The sequence below is a fragment of the Saccopteryx leptura genome, chromosome 4 (assembly GCF_036850995.1).
Source record: "Saccopteryx leptura isolate mSacLep1 chromosome 4, mSacLep1_pri_phased_curated, whole genome shotgun sequence".
Taxonomy (NCBI): domain Eukaryota; kingdom Metazoa; phylum Chordata; class Mammalia; order Chiroptera; family Emballonuridae; genus Saccopteryx; species Saccopteryx leptura.
The window spans coordinates 125,788,018-125,810,064 of record NC_089506.1 but is presented as its reverse complement, the minus strand read 5'-3'; the positions used below and the strand labels follow the sequence as shown (position 1 = coordinate 125,810,064).

At 51.6% G+C, this 22,047-nt stretch overlaps 2 protein-coding genes across 2 annotated transcripts; both read left to right on the top strand.

Moving 5' to 3' along the window:
* The first annotated feature begins 702 nt into the window (after nt 1–702).
* On the top strand, nt 703–12,561 carry P4HB (prolyl 4-hydroxylase subunit beta). Its single transcript, XM_066381559.1, has 11 exons — nt 703–916; nt 1,965–2,171; nt 3,518–3,651; nt 4,628–4,765; nt 9,260–9,364; nt 9,530–9,655; nt 9,866–10,066; nt 10,357–10,477; nt 10,584–10,765; nt 10,893–10,979; nt 11,655–12,561. The coding sequence occupies exons 1-11, from the start codon at nt 769–771 to the stop codon at nt 11,733–11,735; spliced, it is 1,530 nt and encodes a 509-aa protein (XP_066237656.1). The 5' UTR covers nt 703–768; the 3' UTR covers nt 11,736–12,561.
* Nucleotides 12,562–20,954: 8,393 nt separating this feature from the next.
* On the top strand, nt 20,955–21,857 carry PPP1R27 (protein phosphatase 1 regulatory subunit 27). The gene is made up of 3 exons (XM_066383755.1): nt 20,955–21,144; nt 21,233–21,383; nt 21,693–21,857. Exons 1-3 carry the CDS (start codon nt 20,955–20,957, stop codon nt 21,814–21,816), a joined length of 465 nt encoding a protein of 154 aa, XP_066239852.1. The 3' UTR covers nt 21,817–21,857.
* Nucleotides 21,858–22,047: the final 190 nt, after the last annotated feature.

Genomic DNA, 22,047 nt, shown 5'->3' with positions numbered 1-22,047 from the left:
TTTAGAAGAACGCGCTCAAACTTCCTTCCTCTGCCATGCTCTGCGCTGAGGCCTAGGGCTCTCAATTCCAGCAGTACATCACGTGTCACCGGCCATCACTAGGAGTACCCCGACCCGCGGAAGTCCGCCTACAGGCAGCAGCCCCCAAACCTAGACTTCCCCAACGGCAGGGGCCGCACGGGCCTCATGCGCACCGGAAGTTGCGTAAACTCAGTTTCCGGCCCGCTGAGTCGTGGGGTGGTACCAGTTACGGATGCGCGGTCCAGTAAGAAGGCAACACGAGGGGTTTAGAAGGCACAGGCGCAGCTCCACCCTGCGGCGGAGGACTCCGCCCCACTGCCACGTTCGACGAAGGGTCGCGCAGGGAACGCGCAACTCTAGGCCAATCAGGAGCCTCAGGGCCCAGACCTCCTAAGGTGGCCGCCAGGGAAAGTGTTGGTGAAAGCCACTCGTCACAAGTCAAAGGGGAGAAAGTTCTCCGCGGGGAGCCAATGACAGACAGGGAAAGAGTGCGAGCGCGAGCTCCTTGGCCAATCCCGAGCGAGAGCAAAGAAGGCCTCTGTAGCTCTTCCGAATCCGGGGCCGGACATAGTGTGACATCCAATCCCACCGCGGCGGGGGCGGGCCATGGAGGCCACTGGCCAATAGTGAGCGGGAGCGGGCGGGCACGCGCGCGCGGCCGGCTTTATAAAGGCGAGTAGACCGGCGCGCGTTTTCGTGGCCTAGCTGTTCGGCGGCGCCAACCGCACCATTGCAACTACACCGGACATGCTGCGTCCCGCTCTGCTCTGCCTGACCCTGGCCGTGCTGGCTCCCTCGGGCGCCAGCCCCGACGAGGAGGACCACGTTCTGGTGCTCCACAAGGGCAACTTCGAGGAGGTGCTGGCGGCCCACAAACACCTGCTGGTGGAGTTCTGTGAGTGCCATCCGGGCATCGCCCCAGCCGTCGCAGGGTGGGGACGGGAACGGAGGCGCCGGAACTCCAGGGGACGGAGGGTTGGGCGCGGGGGTGGGTTAGAGGCAGGACCGAGGGGGCTAAGGCGTAGAGGCCCGGCGCCAACCTCTGTCCCCCAATTTCGCAGCGGGCTGCAGTCCCTAGGGCTGTTAGCGTTTTGGCCTCCCCGGACACGCTAACTCCTAGCTCCTTGGGAGGTTCATCCTCGACTGAAACAGCGCACAGACCTGCTGTCAATGTCCCTACGCTGCTGGTGTCCTGGGGACATCCCTCCTTTCCAAGCTGGACTCTAAGGGTGATCTGGGCTGCCAGCCAGGACTGCTTTTGTGCCTGACATCCATATGGCAGAATTCTTCTGTTAGTCTAAGAAAAAACAAGGTCGACTGTGGGAGCTGCCACAAACATAAAGGAACACACCAGGGTCCAGTTCCCTAACTGCTCCCCAAAGTGCCCTGCTCCTGCCCGCACCACCTACAGCCTGTGACAGCTACCACCAGAACCCAAACCTTGTGTTTATAAGTGTTTAAGCCCTGACTACTTGAGGTGGACGTCTTAGGCCCAACACAGCTGCAAACCTTGGCTGAGAGGTAGTCATGTTCCCACAGTATGAAAAGCCGGTTGTAAATCAGAGGCTAAGGGCAGGTGTGCGTAGATGAATATCATCTATCTGGGATTAGCCCTTAATATGGGCAGCATTGGCTTCTTAATATTTCAGCCTTCCCAGAGGGACATTCCAGGGATAGGCCTGACTGATTGCTTGCATGCAGGTAATAGGAGGTAACTGATCATTAAAGAGTGTGTCTTACTGTGCTGAATAGTGTGATAAAGTTGGGGGGGTTGGTTTGTCATTCATGGCCTCTGTCCCCATATTGCCCAAGAGCACAAGCTATCAGTTCAGCCTTGTACCTTCAGAGGGTTATCTTAGCAGATAAGGTTTTCAGGGAGGGAACTGCCCAAGGAAGAGGGAAGCAAGGAGCCAGCTGGGTCCAGCGTCTCACTTTCCTTTCAGATGCCCCCTGGTGTGGCCACTGCAAAGCTCTGGCCCCTGAGTATGCCAAAGCAGCTGGGAAATTGAAGGCTGAAGGCTCTGAAATCAGACTGGCAAAGGTGGATGCCACAGAGGAGTCTGATCTGGCCCAGCAATATGGTGTCCGAGGCTACCCTACCATCAAGTTCTTCAAGAACGGAGACAAGGCTTCCCCCAGAGAGTATACAGGTATACTCTGCCTTTCAACTGCCATACAGTGTGATTTGCCTGCAGGCCTTGGAAGATACTTGAGGGGTGGGAGGCTCATTTTCAGAAACTTGGAGAGGAAACTTTCTTTGGACTGAGTTCTCATTCTAATTCTCATTTGGCCTCTGAGGAAAGCTCTCACCCTGACAGAACCTCTCAAGTATAGAGAGACATCCTGGGGGGTGGACAGTAGGCAGACAGAGGGAGGCTGGAGCACCGAGTGCAGCATTGTCATCAGCTGGGCTGGCCACCAAGCCGAGCACTGCGGGCTTTTCATGGGCAAGGGCTGAGGCTGTAACACTTGAGTCACAGTTGTCAGGGCAGAACTCAAATTCAAGCCCATCTTCTCTCTGCCCCAGCCCTCAGCCTCTGCTTGCTCACTCTGAGCCTGCTTGCATAGGGCTGGGTCCTTTTGTTTCCTGGGCAGTACCTGTAACCAAAGGAGAATTTTTTGTCTATAGAACCGGTTCTATCAGAATCCTCTTAGGTGGCCTGTTGTGTTAATTCTGATGTTAGCAGTTGTGGTCTTCTCACTGGGCTGCTGTCTCATTAGTCCCATTTTTACCTGTGTTCACTTATGGAACAGGAAGTGCCTTGTCCAAAGGTACCCTGATCCTGTTACTAACCCCTGGGTTTTGTAGGTGAGGTGACTTTCAGTTGTACCTGTGACTGATGACTCAGCTTTTGCTACTACTTAGCAGAATCTTTTTAAATGTGAGATTTGACCAGCCTTTCACGTTGGACCAGGTAGTCAGACTCTATGAGGGGAAAGAAGCATCATCAACCTCGGTCTCAGGAGGACTGGGTGTCTTTCTTTTATTTCTCTGCTCTGGGTGGTACCCTAGTGACTCTGTTCTGAGAGCTGTGAATGGCAAGGATGATCAAACAGTCTGGGCAAGGGAGACAGGGTGGTGTTCAGCCTGTTTTTATGTGGAAAACTGGCATTGGGGCTGACTTAAAAAAATAGATTCTAGCACATTTTTAATTAAGAAAAGCCCTAGAGTAAGACCGGGAGGGGGTGGGGTGGGGAGGGAAGTGTCTGTGCGTTTAATGAATACAAACATCAAGGAAAATTTAGAAAGTACAAAGGGATTAAAGGAGAAAGATGATCTATAATTCCATTACCCAGAAGTGGCCACTCCTTTAAAAGCATGACCATGGCCTCCCACACACAGAAAAGCCTTTTTTAGCTCTGTAATTCACACATGGGTAAGATGCCCCTTCAGTGGTGAGAGCTGGTCTTGCTCAGGTTTGGCAGTGAATTCAGATGAGGATGGCAAGGAGGGTGGGCCCAGTTTTAAGTGAACACTGCATGTGTTTGGGTGCAGCTGGCAGAGAAGCTGATGACATAGTGAACTGGCTGAAGAAGCGCACGGGCCCTGCAGCCACTGCGTTGCCGGACCGGGCTGCCGCAGAGGCCCTGGTGGAGTCCAGTGAGGTGACAGTCATCGGTTTCTTCAAGGTAGAGACTTTGGTGCCCGGGCTGGGTAGCTCAATTAGAGCATTGTCCTGATACGCCAGGGTTGTGTGTTCGATCCCCAGTTGGGACATGTACAGAAATCAACCAATGGTGCATAAAAAGTGGAACAACAAATTGATGTTTCTCTCTGTCTCTCCCTCCCTCCCTCCCCTCCTTCTCTCCCTTCCTCTTCCCCTTCTTTCTCCTTTCCTCTCCCTTTCCCTACTCTCCCTTCCCCTCTTTCTCTCTCAAATCAATAAGAATTTTAAAAAAGAGAGATGCATGACCTGTGGCAGCACAGGGGATAAAGTATTGACCTGGAACGATTGAGGACACAGTTCAAAACCCCAGCCTTGGCCCTGGCCGGTTGGCTCAGTGGTAGATTGTCAGCCTGGCATGCAAGAGTCCCAGGTTCGATTCCCGGCCAGGGCACACAGGAGAAGCGCCCATCTGCTTCTCCACCCCTCCCCCTCTCCTTCCTCTCTGTCTCTCTCTTCCCCTCCCGCAGCCTTGGCTCCATTGGAGCAGAGTTGCCCCAGGTGCTGAGGATGGCTCCATGGCCTCTGCCTCAGGCGCTAGAATAGCTCTGGTTGCAATAGAGCGAGGCCCCAGATGGGCAGAGCATCGCCCCCTGGTGGGAGTGCCGGGTGGATCCCAGTTGGGCGCATGCGGGAGTCTGTCTGACTGCCTCCCCGTTTCCAACTTCAGAAAAATACAAAAAAAAAAAACCAAAAAACAAACAAACAAAAAACCCAGCCTTGCCCAGTCAAGGTACATATGAGAAAGCTACTACAAGTTGATCCTTTCTGCCGCCTTTCCCTTCTCGAGAGAGGGACTTTGGGATTCATCTTATGTCTTCTTACCCCTGCTATTGGAGAATGGGTTGCTATGGCCTGGGCACTACGGTCTGCCCTACTACTGACCTGGGCAGGGGTCCTTGGTGTTGGAGTGTGCTGCCACCTCTGGTTCTTCTCTCCAGGATGTGGAGTCAGATTTTGCCAAGCAGTTCCTGCTGGCAGCAGAAACCATCGATGACATACCCTTCGGTATCACCTCCAACAGTGATGTGTTTTCCAAATACCAACTGGACAAGGATGGAGTTGTTCTCTTTAAAAAGGTGAGTGGCCCTGGGCAGCTCTGCTTGAGGTGGTTGAGGCGCTGTGCTGGGGGTGATGTTACCTTTCTATTGTTGCACACTCTTCGAGAACCTTGCCGAGAGGCACTGGATTGTTGGACCGCCAGCCTGGCATTTATCAGGACCCGTTTTGAAATGTCAGGGCATAAGAGCCAGTCAGAGAGTGGCCTTCAGCCCTTTGTTCAGCTTCTGTGATAGCCCCATGCTGTGTTTTTTTGTTTGTTTTTGGGTATTTTTGCGAAAGAGAGAAGGACAGTTATGGACAGACAGGAAGGGAGAGAGATGAGAAGCATCAAGTCTTTGTTGTGGCACCTTAGTTGTCCATTGATTGCTTTCTCATATGTGCCTTGACCAGGGGGCTGCAGCAGAGTGAGTGACCCCTTGCTCAAGCCAATAACATTAGTCTGAAGCCAGCGACCTTTTGGGCTGAAGCCAGTGACCATGGGGTCATATCTATAATCCCATGCTCAAGCCGACTACCTCGGGGTTTTGAACCTGGGTCCTCTGCATCCCAGTCCATCCACTGCCAACATCTGGTCAGGCCCCATGCTATGTTTTATGGGCAGAGTTGCTTCGGAGTGTTAGCTTTTCTTTTCTTTCTTTATTCTTTCTTTCTTCTTTCTCTTTTTTTCTCCTTCCTTCCTTCCTTCCTTCCTTCCTTCCTTCCTTCCTTCCTACCTACCTACCTACCTACCTACCTACCTACCTAGTTGGGGGAGCTCGCCAGAAGTATCAACTCATAGTTGCTTCACTTTAGTTGTTTATTGGTTGCTTGTTGTATGTAATTTGACTGGACAAGCTTAGTGTTTCGAACCAGTGACCTCAGAATTCCAGGTCTATGTTCTATTCACCGAGCCACCACAGGTCAGGCAGCCTTAGCTTTTCAAAAAGAGAACTGTGGTGGGACAGAGTAACAAGGTTGCCATCTAATCATTTCTAAGTAGTTCTGTAACATTAATTACAACATATATGGTGCAACATTGTTTTTATTTCTAAAACTTTTCTTTACACCAAACAGAGACTCCAGAGTTTTAGCTTTGGGGGAAGGGTGTTCCCAGCCTAGAGTCAAAGCCTGGTTCCCTCAGGCTCCCACAGCCCCTCCTTCTGGTGTCCTTCCTCTTTGTAAAGGGGCTGCTGGTGTCTTAGCCACTTTGCGCCATTGCTGGGACACAGCAGGATTCATGTCTCTATGTTACCAATGCAGTGGTAGTGGTGGGGGTCTTTGCCTCTTAATCTCAGCCATCAGACGCTGGGAAACCCCTGCTCTTGGAACACAGGCAGAGAAGCAGAGGAAGTAGGCTGTGACAGGAGCCCGAAGGCGGGACATGTCTTCAGGGGTGGGGATAGGACTGCTGTCTGGCCTGTCAGAAAAGGTGCAGTTGGATGAGGCACTGACTTCAGGCTGTGTGCAGGCTCTGAGTGAGGGTGGGGAACGGAACTCTTTGCAGAACCTTCTAAGCATCTAGCATTTTGCCTGGGCTGTTGGGCAGGTGAGAGCCCTCTCAGCAGTGCTGCAGAGGATAGGAACCACCAAGGTGGCCTAGGTCACCTGGGCGGCTTTCTTTCTGTATTCTTGAGGCTGGGGTATTTCTATAGCCCCTTCCTTGGTAAAAGTCAAATTTTATGTGCTGTCTCTCCTGGGTGGAAACCCTCACAGTGTCTCCTGAAGGGAGTAGAATTGATCAGTCAGTTGTAGACTTGCTAGAAAATTTTACATAACATCTGATTAGGAAGAACTGTCAAGTTGAGTGGTGTTAACAAGAGAGTCCTGAGTTTTGTTCTAAAGTTTAGACAGAGAGAGATTCTGTGAGATTTTGAGATCAGTCCACACTGTTCCTTTCCATCACCCTTGACCTTGGGGTACCTGTTTTCATACCGGATAGCAGATTTTGGTGATCATGTGTCCCTAAAGGGTAGAACTCCATTTCTTCTTCTTCTTCCCCTCCCTCCCTCCCTCTCCTCCCTCCCTCCTTCCCTCTCCTCCCTCCCTCCCTCCCTCCCCTCCTTCCTTCCTTCCTTCTTCTTCTTCCTTCCTTCCTTCTTCTTCATCCTTTCTTCTCCTCCTTCTTTCTTCTCCTCCTCCTTCTCCTTCTTCTTCTTTTCTTTTTAACAGAGACAGAGAGAGAGAGAGTCAGAGAGGGATAGATAGGAACAGACAGGAAGGGGGGAGAGGGATGAGAAGCATCAATTTTTCATTGTGGCATTTTAGTTGTTCATTTGATTGCTTTCTCATATGTTGCCTTGACTGTGGGCCTTCAGCAGACCGAGTAACCCCTTGCTCAAGACAGTGACCTTGGGCCCAAGCTGGTGAGCTTTGCTCAAACCAGATGAATCCACGCTCAAGCTGGCAACCTCGGGGTCTCGAACCTGGGTCCTCCATGGCCCAGTCCAACACTATCCACACTGCCTGGTCAGGTTCCATTTCTTCTTATGCAGACTCTGGTTCTGGCTGATGTTCAAGTCCACATAAGCTGGGCGCAGCCATGCTGTGGGTGTCAGTGCTAATGAGGGGCAGTGTCTCCCCTTTTGTGCAGTGGCTTCAGGGTCTGCTCAACAACATGGTTGTCTTGGGCAGCCTGACCAAGCCCGAAGGCCTTGCTTTGTGAGTCAGGAGTGTCGCACTTACAGCCAGACCACAGAACCTCTCATGTTTCGACCAGCCTGTCATCCCCACTTTCTCAGCTGTCACACTCTGTCTTTCTCAGCCTTTATTGTTCCCCTTCCTTCAGACTGTTTACCCCAGTTCCTCACGGTGAGCTGGGTCTTCTTGTCTGTCCAGGGCAGCCTGTTAGCCGGTTGCTTCCCCGTTAGGGCCACTGCCCCTTGCTGGCCAGGATGACAAGGCTGCAGTGGTACCAGCAGCTCTTGAGCTGTGAGTCCTGGCTTGAGTCACTGTCACATGACTTGGACCATGGGTTTGAGAGCTGAGCATTCTGTCTTTGTTCTGACATTTACTCTGTTTTTCCTTTTTATTTGTGGAAGCTGGGTGTTAGGAGTGGGTTTGGGGCTGGGCGCTCTGCTGTCTGGGGTGTCCAACCTTTTTATGATGTTATCTTTGTGGCTTGGTGGGCTGGCCTCCACTGCCCAGGGCCCAGGCCTCAGGCCTCCTGAAGCTGTATCCAACTAAATGAAGGCTGTCTGTCTGCTTTTTACCAAAGTAGACAGTGAATATAGTGTAATTGGCAACATTACTGGAAAGGTTGTGTCACTAAAGGGGTGGCAGCCTAGTGTGAAATCAGGCAGACAATGCTTGCTTCTCAGAGGGGCAGAGGAGTGGGACACAGCCCGTTTGCTTCTAACTGGGGTGAGGGGCCTGACCCGCTCTGTGCCTGATGGAGCCACCTGCCAGCTTCTCTTTTTCTGAACAATGTCTTTTTGTTGTTGTTTTTTGAACAATGTTTTTTTTACCTGAACTGTCACCTGGAGACACTCAGGCACAGGACACACCTATGTCAGGCACTCCTCCACCCCTGTTCATGGCCTCAGGCTGGGGTCTATTACATGAGAGCTTCTATTTATATGGAATATTCTTGTTGGTTTTTATAGTGTTACAAATTAGAACTGAGAAACTTTTAAAAACTTAATTCATTCTAAAATAACAATAATAAACCCATTACGTATTATCAAAAATGTTTTTATGAATGTCAAATTTTTCCAGGTAACTTTTTTTTTTTTTTGACAGAGACCAGTGAGAGAGAGGGATAGATAGGGACAGACAGACAGGAATGGGGAGAGATGAGAAGCATCACTCATCAGTTTTTCGTTGCGTCACCTTAGTTGTTCATTGATTGCATTCTCATGTGTGTCTTGACTGTGGGGCTACAGCAGACCAAGTAACCCCTTGCTCCTGCCAGCAACCTTGGGTCCAAGCTGGTGAGCTTTGCTCAAACCACATGAGCTCGTTCGTGCTCAAGCTGGTGACCTCGGGTCTCGAACCTGGGTCCTCTGCACCCCAGTCCGACGCTCTATCCACTGCACCACCACCTGGTCAGGCTTCCCAGGTAACATTTTAATGGTAAGAGTGGTGTCTAGATTCTGCTGGTATGTTAAACATCTTCCTGAACAGAAGACCATGGACTCTTCTGCTTTGCCCTTAGTGGCTGTGATGTCACACATTCTGCATTCTTGGGAGAAAGCAGGAGAAGGCACATGACACCTGGTGACCCTTGAATGCAATGATGAAAGTCGCCTTGACTTTGCAGCCACCCACAGGGGTGTGGCCCACACACTGAGTGGGTGCTTTAGGGACTTGGAGATGAGGAAGGTGCCCTGGCACCAGGACATGGGGCTCTGCTGGCTTCTGAGGATCCTGTGGGGCAGGATCTAGGCCAGCTGGTCCCTGCAGGCCTCACCTGGTTGTTTTATGGACCCGCATGTGAGGCTGCCAAACTGCTGTGCTAGGCCACACCAAACTGGCCAGGGACATGGGTGGCCTTGTTGAGCCCTTAGTGGTCAGAGCCCTCTCTCTGTCCACAGTTTGACGAAGGCCGGAATGACTTTGAAGGGGAGGTCACCAAAGAGAAGCTACTCGACTTCATCAAGCACAACCAGCTGCCACTGGTCATCGAGTTCACTGAGCAGGTGTGGCTCCCCTGCTGGGCCTGCCCCTGGGGGTGGCCCAGGGACCTCACTTGCAGAGTCCCCACTGTCATCCGGGTGTCCAGTGGTGTCGGGGCCATTGGGACAGTATCCTGCATCCATAGCTTAGCTTGTGGCTGAGACCAGTAACCTGTGTTTATAACACAGACGGCCCCAAAGATTTTCGGAGGTGAAATCAAGACTCACATCCTGCTGTTCCTGCCAAAGAGTGTGTCTGACTATGACAGCAAACTGAGCAACTTCAAGAAAGCCGCTGAGAGCTTCAAGGGCAAGGTGTGTGGCTCTCCCTAAGGTGGAGAGCAGGGCTTTGTGCTGCTCTGGGGATAGCTGTTCTTGGGGTCCAGGCCCTCAGGGAGGGTTCAGCCATTTGGTCCGGAGGGCCTGTGCCAGGTCAGAGCAGAGGCGCCTGTGGCACAGCTTTGCTGTAGGTGAAGCTGTGCTGTCTTCCCAGTGCTGCTCTCAACATGCTTTTTCTCCCCCAAGATCCTGTTTATATTCATCGACAGTGACCACACTGACAACCAGCGCATCCTCGAATTCTTTGGACTCAAGAAGGAGGAGTGCCCTGCCGTGCGCCTCATCACCCTGGAGGAGGAGATGACCAAGTACAAGCCTGAGTCGGATGAGCTGACGGCAGAGAAGATAACAGATTTCTGCCACCGCTTCCTGGAGGGCAAGATCAAGGTGGGAACCGCGCCAGGTCTGGGGTTGGTCTACACCAGCCTCTTGTTCCTTAGTGTGGCCGCATCCTTGCAGTGTAAAACCATGAGGGTAGGATTCTGAGGACAGGCCCCTCCTAACCCTACCCACATAGCCGTCCTTGTCTCACTTTGTGGGGAGCATGGAGCAGCCCTGGCCTTATGGGCTCAGCCCTCCTGAGGCTCCCTAGGCACAGTCCGCTGAGGGCAGCTGTGTGTCTGCAGGGTCAGGGTCATAGGCGCTCGGTCCTTGATCCTACCTTGCCTGCCCTCCAGCCTCACCTTATGAGCCAGGAGCTGCCCGAAGACTGGGACAAGCAGCCTGTGAAAGTGCTAGTTGGGAAGAACTTCGAAGAGGTGGCTTTTGATGAAAAGAAGAATGTGTTTGTGGAATTCTGTAAGTGAATCTTCTCCCTGGGTTTGTGGGCACTAAAGGGAGTGGGGTGGGGCAGGGCAGGGAGTGGTTTCCTGGCCCAGCAGGACTCAGCACTGCTTGCTTTCAGATGCCCCGTGGTGTGGTCACTGCAAACAGTTGGCTCCCATTTGGGATAAGCTGGGAGAGACCTATAAGGACCATGAAAATATTATCATTGCCAAGATGGACTCGACATCTAATGAGGTGGAGGCCGTCAAAGTGCACAGCTTCCCCACACTCAAGTTCTTCCCCGCCAGTGCAGACAGAACGGTGCGCTTTTGGTGGAGGCAGGGATGGGGGTGGGGCGGGGGTGTGCAGAGCAGAGCTGGCCCACTCTAGAAGCCCCAGCATTCTGCAGGTATCCCCAGGGCCTGCTTCTCATCCCCACCCCCCACAGGTCATTGATTACAACGGGGAGCGGACACTAGATGGTTTTAAGAAGTTCTTGGAGAGTGGCGGCCAGGATGGAGCAGGGGATGATGATGTAAGTGGTGGTCACTTTGGCTGGTATCTGGGGCCACATTTGTAATCCACTCGACCATGCTTACTCAGTTGACACTGGAGGCACATGTGTGCCTGGGCCAGGCTGGCTACAGAAAAGCCCTCACTTGGTTTGTGAATTGCCTCTCTACGATCAGCACTAATGTGTGGAGTGCTTTGGAAGGGTTGTTAAGTGCTGGTGTTTGCTTATGAAGTCTCACTTGTCCCATGTTCCACGTGGTTCTCCGCTAATTTGGACTCTAATGTCCTTCCCCAACCCATTTGCTGAGGTGCCCTGACGTGCCCTGTGTCAGCCAAGGTCAGCTGTGGGGGAGCCAAGGGGACGTCAGAATTGATCCCAGGCCAAGAGGATATGGAAGGGATGTGGGCTTGTGACTAGCAGGACATTTGTGTCCAGGAGCAGAGGGCATAGTCAGCTCAAGCCAGCTGGGCCTACCTGAAATCTCGGGTCATGGGGCTGAGGGATCCACTCTGGCTGCTAAACAGGGTTGGATTGGGTCTGGGGAGCCCGGGTAGCTCATACTGCTGTAGTTAGTGGGTTGTCACTGGCCCACAAACCCTGAGGGCTGGAGTGGGTGGACATTGCATGCCAGTGGCCCCTCTGCTGGGTTGTCATGCTGAGGTTGGGACCCTGGCCTACCCTTTCCTTACATCCCAGGATCTGGAAGATCTAGAGGAAGCAGAGGAGCCTGACCTGGAGGAAGACGATGATCAGAAAGCTGTGAAAGACGAACTGTAACGTGGGAACCAGCCCTGGACACCCCTGACACGCCCCTCCGGGGCTGCACCCCCAGCAGCACAGCCTCTGGAGCCTGCACGCCCTCCCAGGAGGATGGAGCACCAATCGGAACTGCAGGGAACTTTCTGAAGCAACACTTTACTCTAACACGTGTAAATTTAGACCCATCTCTTCCTTCTGCTTTTCAATTTTTGAAAAGGAATTTCTCTCCAGAACAACCGTCTTGATGGGCTTTTTTTTTTTTTTTTTTTTTTTTTAAATTTTTATTGTGATGTACTTTTTGGTACACGGATTTGTCCAGAGTGCTCCTAAAATGTTTTGGAATCTCACGCTGGCAGTGATGCCTCCTGGTTAGGTTTATTATGCCATCACTTTTAAAAATATTCTATCTGTGAGATTTTTAGACATTTTGGGACATCAGGGTCTCTGTCTCATCTTGGCTGGGCTGCCCTGGAGACGGGTGTCCCCTGTGTGGAGAGGAACCACACCAGGCTGGACAGTCACTCTCACTTGTGCCAGTGTAGCCATGACTGCATGGCTCCTACATTGTCTGGTAAACACAGACTTGAGGTTTCTGTCACAAGGGCCCCACCATGAGGATGGGCGGTGGGCACCAGCTGGGCCAGGACAGGGCCCTCCCAGAGTCGGCTCCTGGCTGCTCTGACAGGGTGGCCTGCGGCCTGCACCACAGAGAGCCATGACCCTCCTTTTTCAGGCTGAGAGACAGCCAGGGATGCTTGAGCCCAATCAGTTGTCGACAGTTCTTCAGGCATTTCTACCACAATATTGGAATTGAACACATTGGCCAAATAAATTTTAAATTTTACTACCTGTCTTTGCTTTATTATCTCTAGGCTATGGTGATGGGGGTTAGGATTCCAACTCTGAAGAGAGAAGGTGGGCTTGGGGGGCTGCTCTTGTTGAGACACCTTTCTTGGAGCACAGTGAAAGTGTGGAAGTTCATAGGCATCTCAGCCGTCATAATCTGTCACCAAGTGTATGACCTGGGGTGCACACGCAGGTCACCAGGTCAAGAAGCAGGCAGGTGCTGCCTGGCCCTGCTCATATGCTCTGGGGCTGGCTTATCTGGTTCACCTATGACAGGTATGGCCAGAGTTACCCTTCCTTGCGCATCTAGTCAGGCGGTGGTCCTGCTCTCGGACCACATTAGGACACTGGTCGTGTTCCACCCCACATGGATCCAGCCCTGGTTGGAGGTGGTGAGTCTCTTGTACAATGGTGGTCTCTTCCAGCCACTGCTCCTAACTGCTACAGGGTTCAGTGAGAAGTCAGCATTTTTAGGCTTCAAGAATTGGCAAAACATCCCTGGCCAGTTGGCTCAGCGGTAGAGCGTCGGCCTGGCGTGCGGGGGACCCGGGTTCGATTCCTGGCCAGGGCACATAGGAGAAGCGCCCATTTGCTTCTCCACCCCCCTCCTTCCTCTCTGTCTCTTTCTTCCCCTCCCGCAGCCAGGGCTCCATTGGAGCAAAAGATGGCCCGGGCGCTGGGGATGGCTCCTTGGCCTCTGCCCCAGGCGCTAGAGTGGCTCTGGTCGCGGCAGAGCGACGCCCCGGAGGGGCAGAGCATCGCCCCCTGGTGGGCAGAGCATTGCCCCTGGTGGGCGTGCCGGGTGGATCCTGGTCGGGCGCATGCGGGAGTCTGTCTGACTGTCTCTCCCCGTTTCCAGCTTCAGAAAAATACAAAAAAAAAAAAAAAAAAAAATGGCTCTAGTTGCAACGTAGCAATGCCCCAGCTGAGCAGAGCATTGCCCCTTAGTGGGCATGCCAGGTGGATTCCGGTCGGGTACATGCATGAGTCTCTCTGCTTCCCTGCTTCTCACTTTAGAAAAATTTTAAAAATTAAAAATAAGATAAAAATTTTAAAAATTGACTAAATGATATGATCCTGAGCTTATCATCAAACATTCACATAAAAAAGATCAAATCACCGAGTTCTTTTAAATGTAATTTGACTTCTAGAAGCTCAGCTTGTAGTTCGCATTTTAAAAAGCACAATGAGGCTTGAAGGTGTCATCTGGCTGCTATGTAGGGCAGATGGCACTTCTGACTGTGGATCAGGGATACCTCTAGGGCCTGCAGTGCCTGCTTACGCTTATGTAGGGCCGGTCCCTGACCAAGAGTCCCTGAGTGTGGGACTCAGCAGCATGGTCTCTGCACATTTGCAGCAGCAGAGAGGCAGGAAGGCCTCTGAGGCATTCCTGAAGAAGGGAATGGCCCAGGCAGAGCAATGTGGAGCCCACATGGTCCATCCAAAACCTCCACCGACAACTTGCTCCCTGGAATAGAAAGTGTGTGCATGTTTCCTGATCCCTGATCCCCTATTTCAGGCTCACATTCTGCTTAGGGTTTCCAGATGCCAGTGTCATGTCTGGCAAATATTAGTTACCATGGGACTTGGCTGTGAACATAGTTCAGTGGTCACAGACCACAGGGAGGTGGGATATCATCTCTGTCAGGACCCATCTTGCTCTCAGCAGGAGGTCTACATGCCTGCCTTGCCCTCCTTTATGCCATCAGCCACCATCCAGGCCCTCACAACCCCAGGGCTGCTCCTGCCTCTGACTAAGGCAAGCAGTGTGCTATGCAGGTAGGACCCAGTTGGAGTTCCCTGGGCAGCACCAACTGGGCCCAGCCTGTCCCTGCACCCTAGTGTTTGGGCACTGCTCCAGCTCAGCAGTGTGCTTATTCTATACATGGCCAGGCATCCTCCCCTGGTTCTGAGTGACTTGTCTGCTGCCAAGTTTGCATGTTGTGCCTCAGTCCTGCCAACAGAGTGACATGCATGGTGGGGAAGGGGTGTCAGCACCCTGGAAGGATGTTGCTGACAAGTTATGTCTGACACTCGAAATCTAAGTGGTTTGGCAGCACAGAGGGGTCTGGCAGGGTCATAGCTACAAGGGCTGGGTCATGCCCAATCCTATATTCCCTGCCCCACTGACCATGCGGGTAACCCTGTATCAAGCCGTGAGAGCCTGGCCCACTTCATGGAAGGCTGGTACCAGGCCCAGCTGCAAGAGCACTGCCATCACATGCTCCAGGAAAGGGTGTCACTGCTATGATCCTCTTCTGCAGACATAGCTGATGAGCAATCCTGGGCCTGCTTTGCTGGGAGATTGTGGGCAGAGGCCAAGACCTGGCAGGGCTGATGGGTTGGAGAGGTGACTCCACAGGCTCTGGGGTGGGCAGTTAAAGCTTAACAGCTTGAACATCCTAATGTCTTCCTCTCTCTTTCCTGATCTTTCTCTCTTCAGGTGGTAAGAAGCCAGTGGCTTTGAAACCTGAACAAGCAGCTGCTGGGCCTGGGCAGCAGATCCTTATGGTGCTCTGGCCTCAGAGAATTCAGGGAGGGAGGTGCCTACAGTGGGCCCTGCTCAACTCCCTTATTGCAGGCCAACCCCTACAGGTGGGCTCTTTGGACTTCAAAGTAAGCTTTTTGCCTTAAATGTTTTTATCTGCTTTGGTCCTCTAGATAGCAGGAACCTGATGGGCTTGCCAAGCCTGTCTCTGGCCCTGGGCCTGGTCACTTCCGGGGAGGGCCATGCCATTGGTGGCAGCTTCATCCATGGTTCTTTCATCTGATCCTCTGAGCGGGGAGGGCAGACAGAACTTTCCACAACATCAGAAAAGGTATTCTTCACATCAAAGGAAAGTTCTGTCTCTTCTCTACAGTGTAGAACTTTTAGTCTCTAAGCTTCGTGTAAATAAGCCAAAGAAACTGTACCCGACTCCTTTCCAGTGACCAGTAGATAGGCAACACAGCCTGTCCTCTGAGCCCCGAAGTACACTAGTGTTGGGCACCACCCTCCCATCAGGGCCACTGCAGGTTCTGGCCGGGGAAGAGGTGCCCTGGAACTTAGGTGTGCACCCAGTAGTATGAGGCCTATGGGCTGGAGTCGCAGAGGCAGGTGGAACAAACCCATAGGGGCTGGGAGACCACCTCAGACACTGCCTGTTTCTCTTGGGCATTAGGCCCAAGACTTTTCACCTAGAGGGCGTTAAATAAAGGGATGGACAAAAGTAGGTTAAATTACTAGCCATCATTACCTAAAAGACAAATCATAAGCATATAGAATAATAACAATAATAATAAGACAAATAGCCTGACCAGGCAGTGGCACAGTGGATAGAGCATTGGACTGGGATGCAGAAGATCCAGCTTTGAAACCCCAAGGTCACCAGCTTGAGCGAGGGATTGCTGGCTTGAGTGTGGGATCATAGACATGACCCTCATGTCACTGGCTTGAAGCCCAAGGTTGCTGGCTTGAGCAAAGGGTCACTCACTCTGCTGTAGCCCCCTGGTCAAGGCACATATGAGAATGCAATCACTGAACAACTAAGGAGCTGTAATGAAGACTTGATGCTTCTCATCTCTCTCCCTTCCTGTCTCTCTGTCAAAAAAAAAAAAAAAGACAAATAATACAAATAAATTATATAATAATTAATAAGTAATAATACAAGAATAAACTGTGTTTTAAGTGCTCACAACTATAAACCTACTTTTGCCCACCCTTGTATATGTGGTGATTTGAGTTTGTTGGATCAAGACCAGATTGGTGCCTGACCAGGCGGTGGCGCAGTGGATGGAGCATTGGTCTGGGATGCAGAGGACCCAGGTTCGAGACCCCGAGATCGCCAGCTTGAACGCGGGCTCATCTGGTTAGAGCAAGGGGCCCACCAGCTTGAACCCAAGGTCGCTGGCTCCAGCAAGGGGTTGTTCGGTCTGCTGGGGACCTGCAGTCAAGGCACATATGAGAGAGCAATCAATGAACAACTGGGGTGTTACAATGTGCAACAAAAAACTAGTGATTGATGCTTCTCATCTCTCTCCATTCCTGTCTGTCTGTCCCTGTCTATCCCTCTCTCTGACTCACTGTCTCTGTAAAAAAAAAAAAGACCAGATTGGTGATACAAGGGGTACAGGGGACCCAGCTGCTTTTCCCACCCCTGAGAAGAGTGCTGACCAGTCTTGGTTCTGACCTCAGGCCTCAGTGACCTCCCAGGGGGATCACATCCAGGTCATAAGTTGAACTGCACCCCCCCAAAGTATTCATATGTTGATGTACTAACCCCAGGATCTCAGGAGGGACCTTATTTGGAAATGGAGTTGATGCAAATGTACTTAGTCAAGCTCTGGCTGGGTACTCAATTGGTTAGAGCATCGTCCCATTACACTAAGCTTGCAGGTTCGATCCCAATTGGAACACATACAAGAATCAACCAATAAATGCGTAAATAAGTAGAACAGCAAATCGATGTTTTTCTCCCACTTCCCCTTCTTAAAAAAATGTACTTAATCAAGATGAGGTCACACTAAATAAAGCAAGGTGGACCCCTATTCTATTGGCTGGTGTCCTTACAAGAAAGAGAATTTTGGACACAGACATGCCCACAGGGAGACTGCCATGTGAACACAATGCTAGAGGTAGACTAAAGTGTATGCTAGCAGACAGCTCCAAGGACTGCTACAGGAGCCAGGAGGAGGGTCTGGTTCAGACCCTCCCTCAGAAGGAACTGACCCTGCCCACACCTTGATCTTGACTTCTAGTCTTCAGAACTTGGAGAGAATCAAGTTCTGTTGTTGAAGTCCCCCCAGTTTGGATCCTTGTTACAGTAGGCCTAGCAAAAACAACATAGCCAGGTTTAGATGTGCAGGGCTGTCTTGATCCCATGGGCCTGCTCCTGGCCCAGTGCTGCTCTTGGATGTGTGTCCCTGACTCACACCTTGTCCACTGGCTGCTTTTCTGCACCCAGGCCTATCTATGCCCCGCCTCAGGCCTTGGCTGCTGCAGTGAAGGCAGGTGGCCTGGCCCAGCCTGCTGGACCTTCTTTTAAAATTCCACTGGCTGCACTCCTATAGTTAAGTCTGCACTGGGCCAGCTACAGAGGGCACAGACCAGTGCACACGCCACCTGGGACATGATAACCTGTCCCTGGAGCACACTGGATACCACTTTAAGTTTCAGTACCAAGTTTCAGCATGTGTCCAGTAGACCGAGCAGAACTGGGGGACAGGGACAGGGGTCATGATGGAGGGAAACAGGCCATGTGGGCAGGGCTGCAGAGGATTTCGTTTTTTATTATTAAATTCTTATTTATTTTATGCCTGACCTGTGGTGGCGCAGTGGATGGAATGTTAACCTGGAACGCTGAGGTTGCCTGTTTGAAAAACTCTGGGCTTGCCTAGTCGAGGCACATGCCAGAAGCAGCTATGAGATAATGCTTCCATCTCCTCTCTCTAAAATCAATAAATATATATATATATTTTTTACAGGGACAGAGAGAGAGAGTCAGAGAGAGGGATAGATAACAACAGACAGACAGGAACAGAGAGAGATGAGAAGCATCAATCATCAGTTTTTCGTTGCGATACCTTAGTTGTTCACTGATTGCTTTCTCATATGTGCCTTGACCATGAGGTTGCAGCAGACCGAGTAACCCCTTGCTCAAGCCAGCAACCTTGGGCTCAAGCTAATGAGCTTTTTTTGCTCAAGCCAGATGAGCCTGCGCTCAAGCTGGTGACCTCAGGGTGTTGAACCTAGGTCCTTGGTATCCCAGTTTGACGCTCTATCCACTGCGTCACCACCTGGTCAGACAATAAATAAAATCTTAAAAAAAAAAAAAAAAAAAAAAAAAAAAACCTAAAAAATCATTTATTTATTTAAATTTATTGATTGACTTTAGAAAGAAAGGGAGAGAGACAAAACTATGGATCTGTTTTGTATGAGCCCTCACTGGCTGCCCTGACTGGAGATCAAACCCACAACCTTTGTGAATGGGGATGATGCTCTAATCAACTGAGCTATTTTTTTTTAATTTTTTAAATTAATTAATTTATTTTTTACAGAGACAGAGTGAGTCAGAAAGAGGGATAGACAGGGACAGACAGGAATGGAGAGAAATGAGAAGCATCAATCATTAGTTTTTCACTGCGCGTTGCAACACCTTAGTTGTTCATTGACTGCTTTCTCATATGTGCCTTGACCGCGGGCCTTCAGCAGACCGAGTAACCCCTTGCTGGAGCCAGCGACCTTGGGTTCAAGCTGGTGGGCTTTTTTGCTCAAACCAGATGAGCCCGCGTTCAAGCTGGCAACCTCGGGGTCTCGAACCTGGGTCCTCTGCATCCCAGTCTGACGCTCTATCCACTGCGCCACCACCTGGTCAGGCTCAACTGAGCTATTTGGCCAAGGTCCTTTAAAATTTTTTTTTAAAATTTATTTTATTTTTATTTTTTTGTATTTTTCTGAAGTTGGAAACGGGGAGGCAGTCAGACAGATTCCCGCATGTGCCCAACCAGGATCCACCCAGCATGCCCACCAGGGGATGATGCTCCGCCCATCTGGGGCATTGATTTGTTGCAACCAGAGCCATTCTAGTACCTGAGGCCACCTTTTGCTCCAATGGAGCCACGGAGCAATCCTCAGCGCCCGGGCCAACTTTTGCTCCAATGGAGCCTTGGCTGCAGGAGGGGAAGAGAGAAACAGAGAGGAAGGATAGGGGGAGGGTTGGAGAAGCAGATGGGTGCTTCTCCTGTGTGCCCTGGCCAGGAATTGAACCCAGGACTCCTGCACGCCAGGCTGACACTCTACCACTGAGCCAACCGGTCAGGGCTAAAAATTTTTTTTTTAACTTTAGAGAGAAAGAAAGAGAGAGAGAGAGAGAGAGAGAGAGAGAGAGGCGGAGAGAAACATCAATTTGTGGGTTTTTTTAATATATATATATATATATTTTTTTATAATTTTTTTTGCCATTTTTTAAATTTTTTTTTTAAAGAATTCCTGCTACAATTTTCTTTGTATTTATTTATTTTTTATTTATTCATTTTTAGAGAGGAGAGGGAGAGACAGAGAGAGAGAGGAAAGATAGAGAGAAGGGGGGGAGGAGCTGGAAGCATCAACTCCCATATGTGCCTTGACCAGGCAAGCCCAGGGTTTCGAACCGGCGACCTCAGCATTTCCAGGTCGACGCTTTATCCACTGCGCCACCACAGGTCAGGCTTAATATATTTTTTAAAAAGTTATTGAGAGACCAGGAGGTAGAGAGACAGATTCCTGCAGGCAACCTGACTGGGATCCACCTGGCAAGCCCCCTAACAGGTGATGCTCTGCCCATCTGGGGCCGCTGCTCTGTTGCTCAGCAAGTGAGCTATTCTAGTGCCTGAGGAGAGGCCATGGTGCCATCCTCAGTGCCTGGGGCTACCTTGCTCAAATGAGCCATGGTTGTGGAAGGAGGTGGGTAGGAGGGGGAGGGGGGGTGGAGTAGCAGATGTTCACTTCTCCTATGTGCCCTGACCAGAAATCAAACCCAGGACTTGCAAACGCCATGCCAGCATTCAACTGCTGAGCCAAGCGGCCAGGGCCAAGAAAGTTATTTGTTGTTCCACTTCTCTATGCATTCATTGGTTGATTCTTGTATATGCCCTGCCCAGGGATCAAACCCACAACCTTGGCATATCAGGAGGATGCTTACCAACTGAGCTACTGGGCCAGGACTGCAGAGTGTTCCTGATGGGCATGGTAGGATGGCTTGAGTGGGAGCTGAGGCATTTAGATTCTAACCTTGGAGGTTCCCAAGCAGGAGGGCAGTGACACCATGGCCCATGTTTTAGTAAAAGTGCTAAGAGTAATACAGCCATAATGGAAAGTGACCTTACAGAGAAGGAGATGAGTGGGCCTGGGCCTTCTCCCCAACGTGGTCAGGTGTGCTTCCTCAGATGTGGGCAGCCCCTAGTTCTTCTCCCAGAGTTCCAGAACTGGGGGAGGTCCCTGGGACCTTTGATGTCTTTGGTACCTGCTTGCCTTCCTTATAGGCCCTTTCCATCTGGTGCCCTCTGTAAGGTATCTGCTAGGTCCAGCAGTGGGGCCGGGTATGATGGCCAGGAAGGATCTGACCCCTTTGGCTAGGTATAGTGACAGGTGGGCTGAAAGATGAGCCACTAAACTTGATCTGAGCGCAGGGTGGAGAGAGGCTCAGTTTCAGCCCCTGGCGGTGGAAGCATGACTGTGGTGCAGCTACTATATAGCTCTGCTGGCCCTATATAAGTGGGAGATGTCCTTGCAGAGGGAATACAGGGAGCATCTCGGTGGCTGTGCTGGAAGCCACTTGATTGGAAGACCCTGCCCACTAGTTGGGGTCAGGCTGAGCACATTTCTCCCCTAGCAGTATTGTCCTCACAGGGGAGGTCCACAGCACAGCCCCCAGGATGCCCAGCAGAACTGTCCGCTATGCCCGCTATAGCCCACGGCAGCGGCGCCGGCGGCTGCTGGCCCAGCGCAGTGTGCGCTTCCCGAATGACGTTCTGTTCCTGGACCACATCCGCCAGGGTGATTTGGAGCAGGTGGGGCGCTTTATCCGGGCTCGGAAAGTGGCCCTGGACACCATCCACCCCTCAGGTGAGTGCCTGGGGGTCAGCCGAGGGTCTGTGGGGTGGGCACCTGGGGAAGGCCTCAGCCGTGACGCCTCCTGCCATGTCCTGCGTAGGTCTGGCGGCCCTGCATGAAGCAGTCCTTTCTGGAAACCTGGAATGTGTGAAGCTACTGGTCAAATATGGGGCTGACATTCACCAGCGCGATGAGACAGGCTGGACGCCCCTGCACATTGCCTGCAGTGATGGGTACCCCGACATAGCCAGGTGAGAGATTGTGGTCAGTGGCTTTCTCCCAACCCCTCAGCTTCAAGAGGCCTCTAGGATGTGGGCCCCAAAAGCTGGCCCTGGTAGTGTATCTAAGAACCTTAAGAGCTTCTGGAATCTCCTTTCTGCCCTGTTGTCCTCCCTAGAGCGTACTGGAAAAGTCAGACAGTTTCTGAAGGGTCAGGTTTCTTACCCCTCACCCCACCTGGAAAAAGGAAAACTAGGTTGCTCTAGCTTGCTACCTAGGGTTGGGGGAGGTTCCTCCAGGACATCTTCCCACTGCAACCAGGGCATCCCTTTGCACCCCAGGTACCTCATCTCCCTGGGGGCAGACAGAGAGGCAGCCAACGATGACGGCGACCTGCCCTCCGACCTCATTGACCCGGACTTCAAGGACTTGGTGGAGCTCTTCAAAGGGACTAGAATGAACTGAGCCCATCCCTGCTCTCCCATGGCTCGCATGCTTACCCGCCCGCAAGGGCTGGAATCGGCCAGGACTCCCTTACCCGGGCACAACCCTCGCCCCACACCTCTGGCCTGTTTTTTTCTCCAGGTGAATTTTTTATGGTGACACTTTTTACTTTTTCAATAAACGCGATGCCTAAGCCCGTGGTGATGTCTTCATTCCTGGAGACACCCGCCCGTCCCAGTCTCCTCCAGTCGC

What these genes read in the sequence shown, in the direction of transcription:
- P4HB (XM_066381559.1), top strand. Translation starts at nt 769, where the DNA reads ATGCTGCGTCCCGCTCTGCTCTGCCTGACCCTGGCCGTGCTGGCTCCC. An exon ending in TTCCCCCAGAGAGTATACAG is followed by an intron (nt 2,172 to 3,517) that starts GTATACTCTGCC and finishes GTTTGGGTGCAG; the next exon opens with CTGGCAGAGAAGCTGATGAC. An exon ending in TCCTGGAGGGCAAGATCAAG is followed by an intron (nt 10,067 to 10,356) that starts GTGGGAACCGCG and finishes CCTGCCCTCCAG; the next exon opens with CCTCACCTTATGAGCCAGGA.
- PPP1R27 (XM_066383755.1), top strand. Translation starts at nt 20,955, where the DNA reads ATGCCCAGCAGAACTGTCCGCTATGCCCGCTATAGCCCACGGCAGCGG. An exon ending in GGACACCATCCACCCCTCAG is followed by an intron (nt 21,145 to 21,232) that starts GTGAGTGCCTGG and finishes TGTCCTGCGTAG; the next exon opens with GTCTGGCGGCCCTGCATGAA. An exon ending in GGGTACCCCGACATAGCCAG is followed by an intron (nt 21,384 to 21,692) that starts GTGAGAGATTGT and finishes TTTGCACCCCAG; the next exon opens with GTACCTCATCTCCCTGGGGG.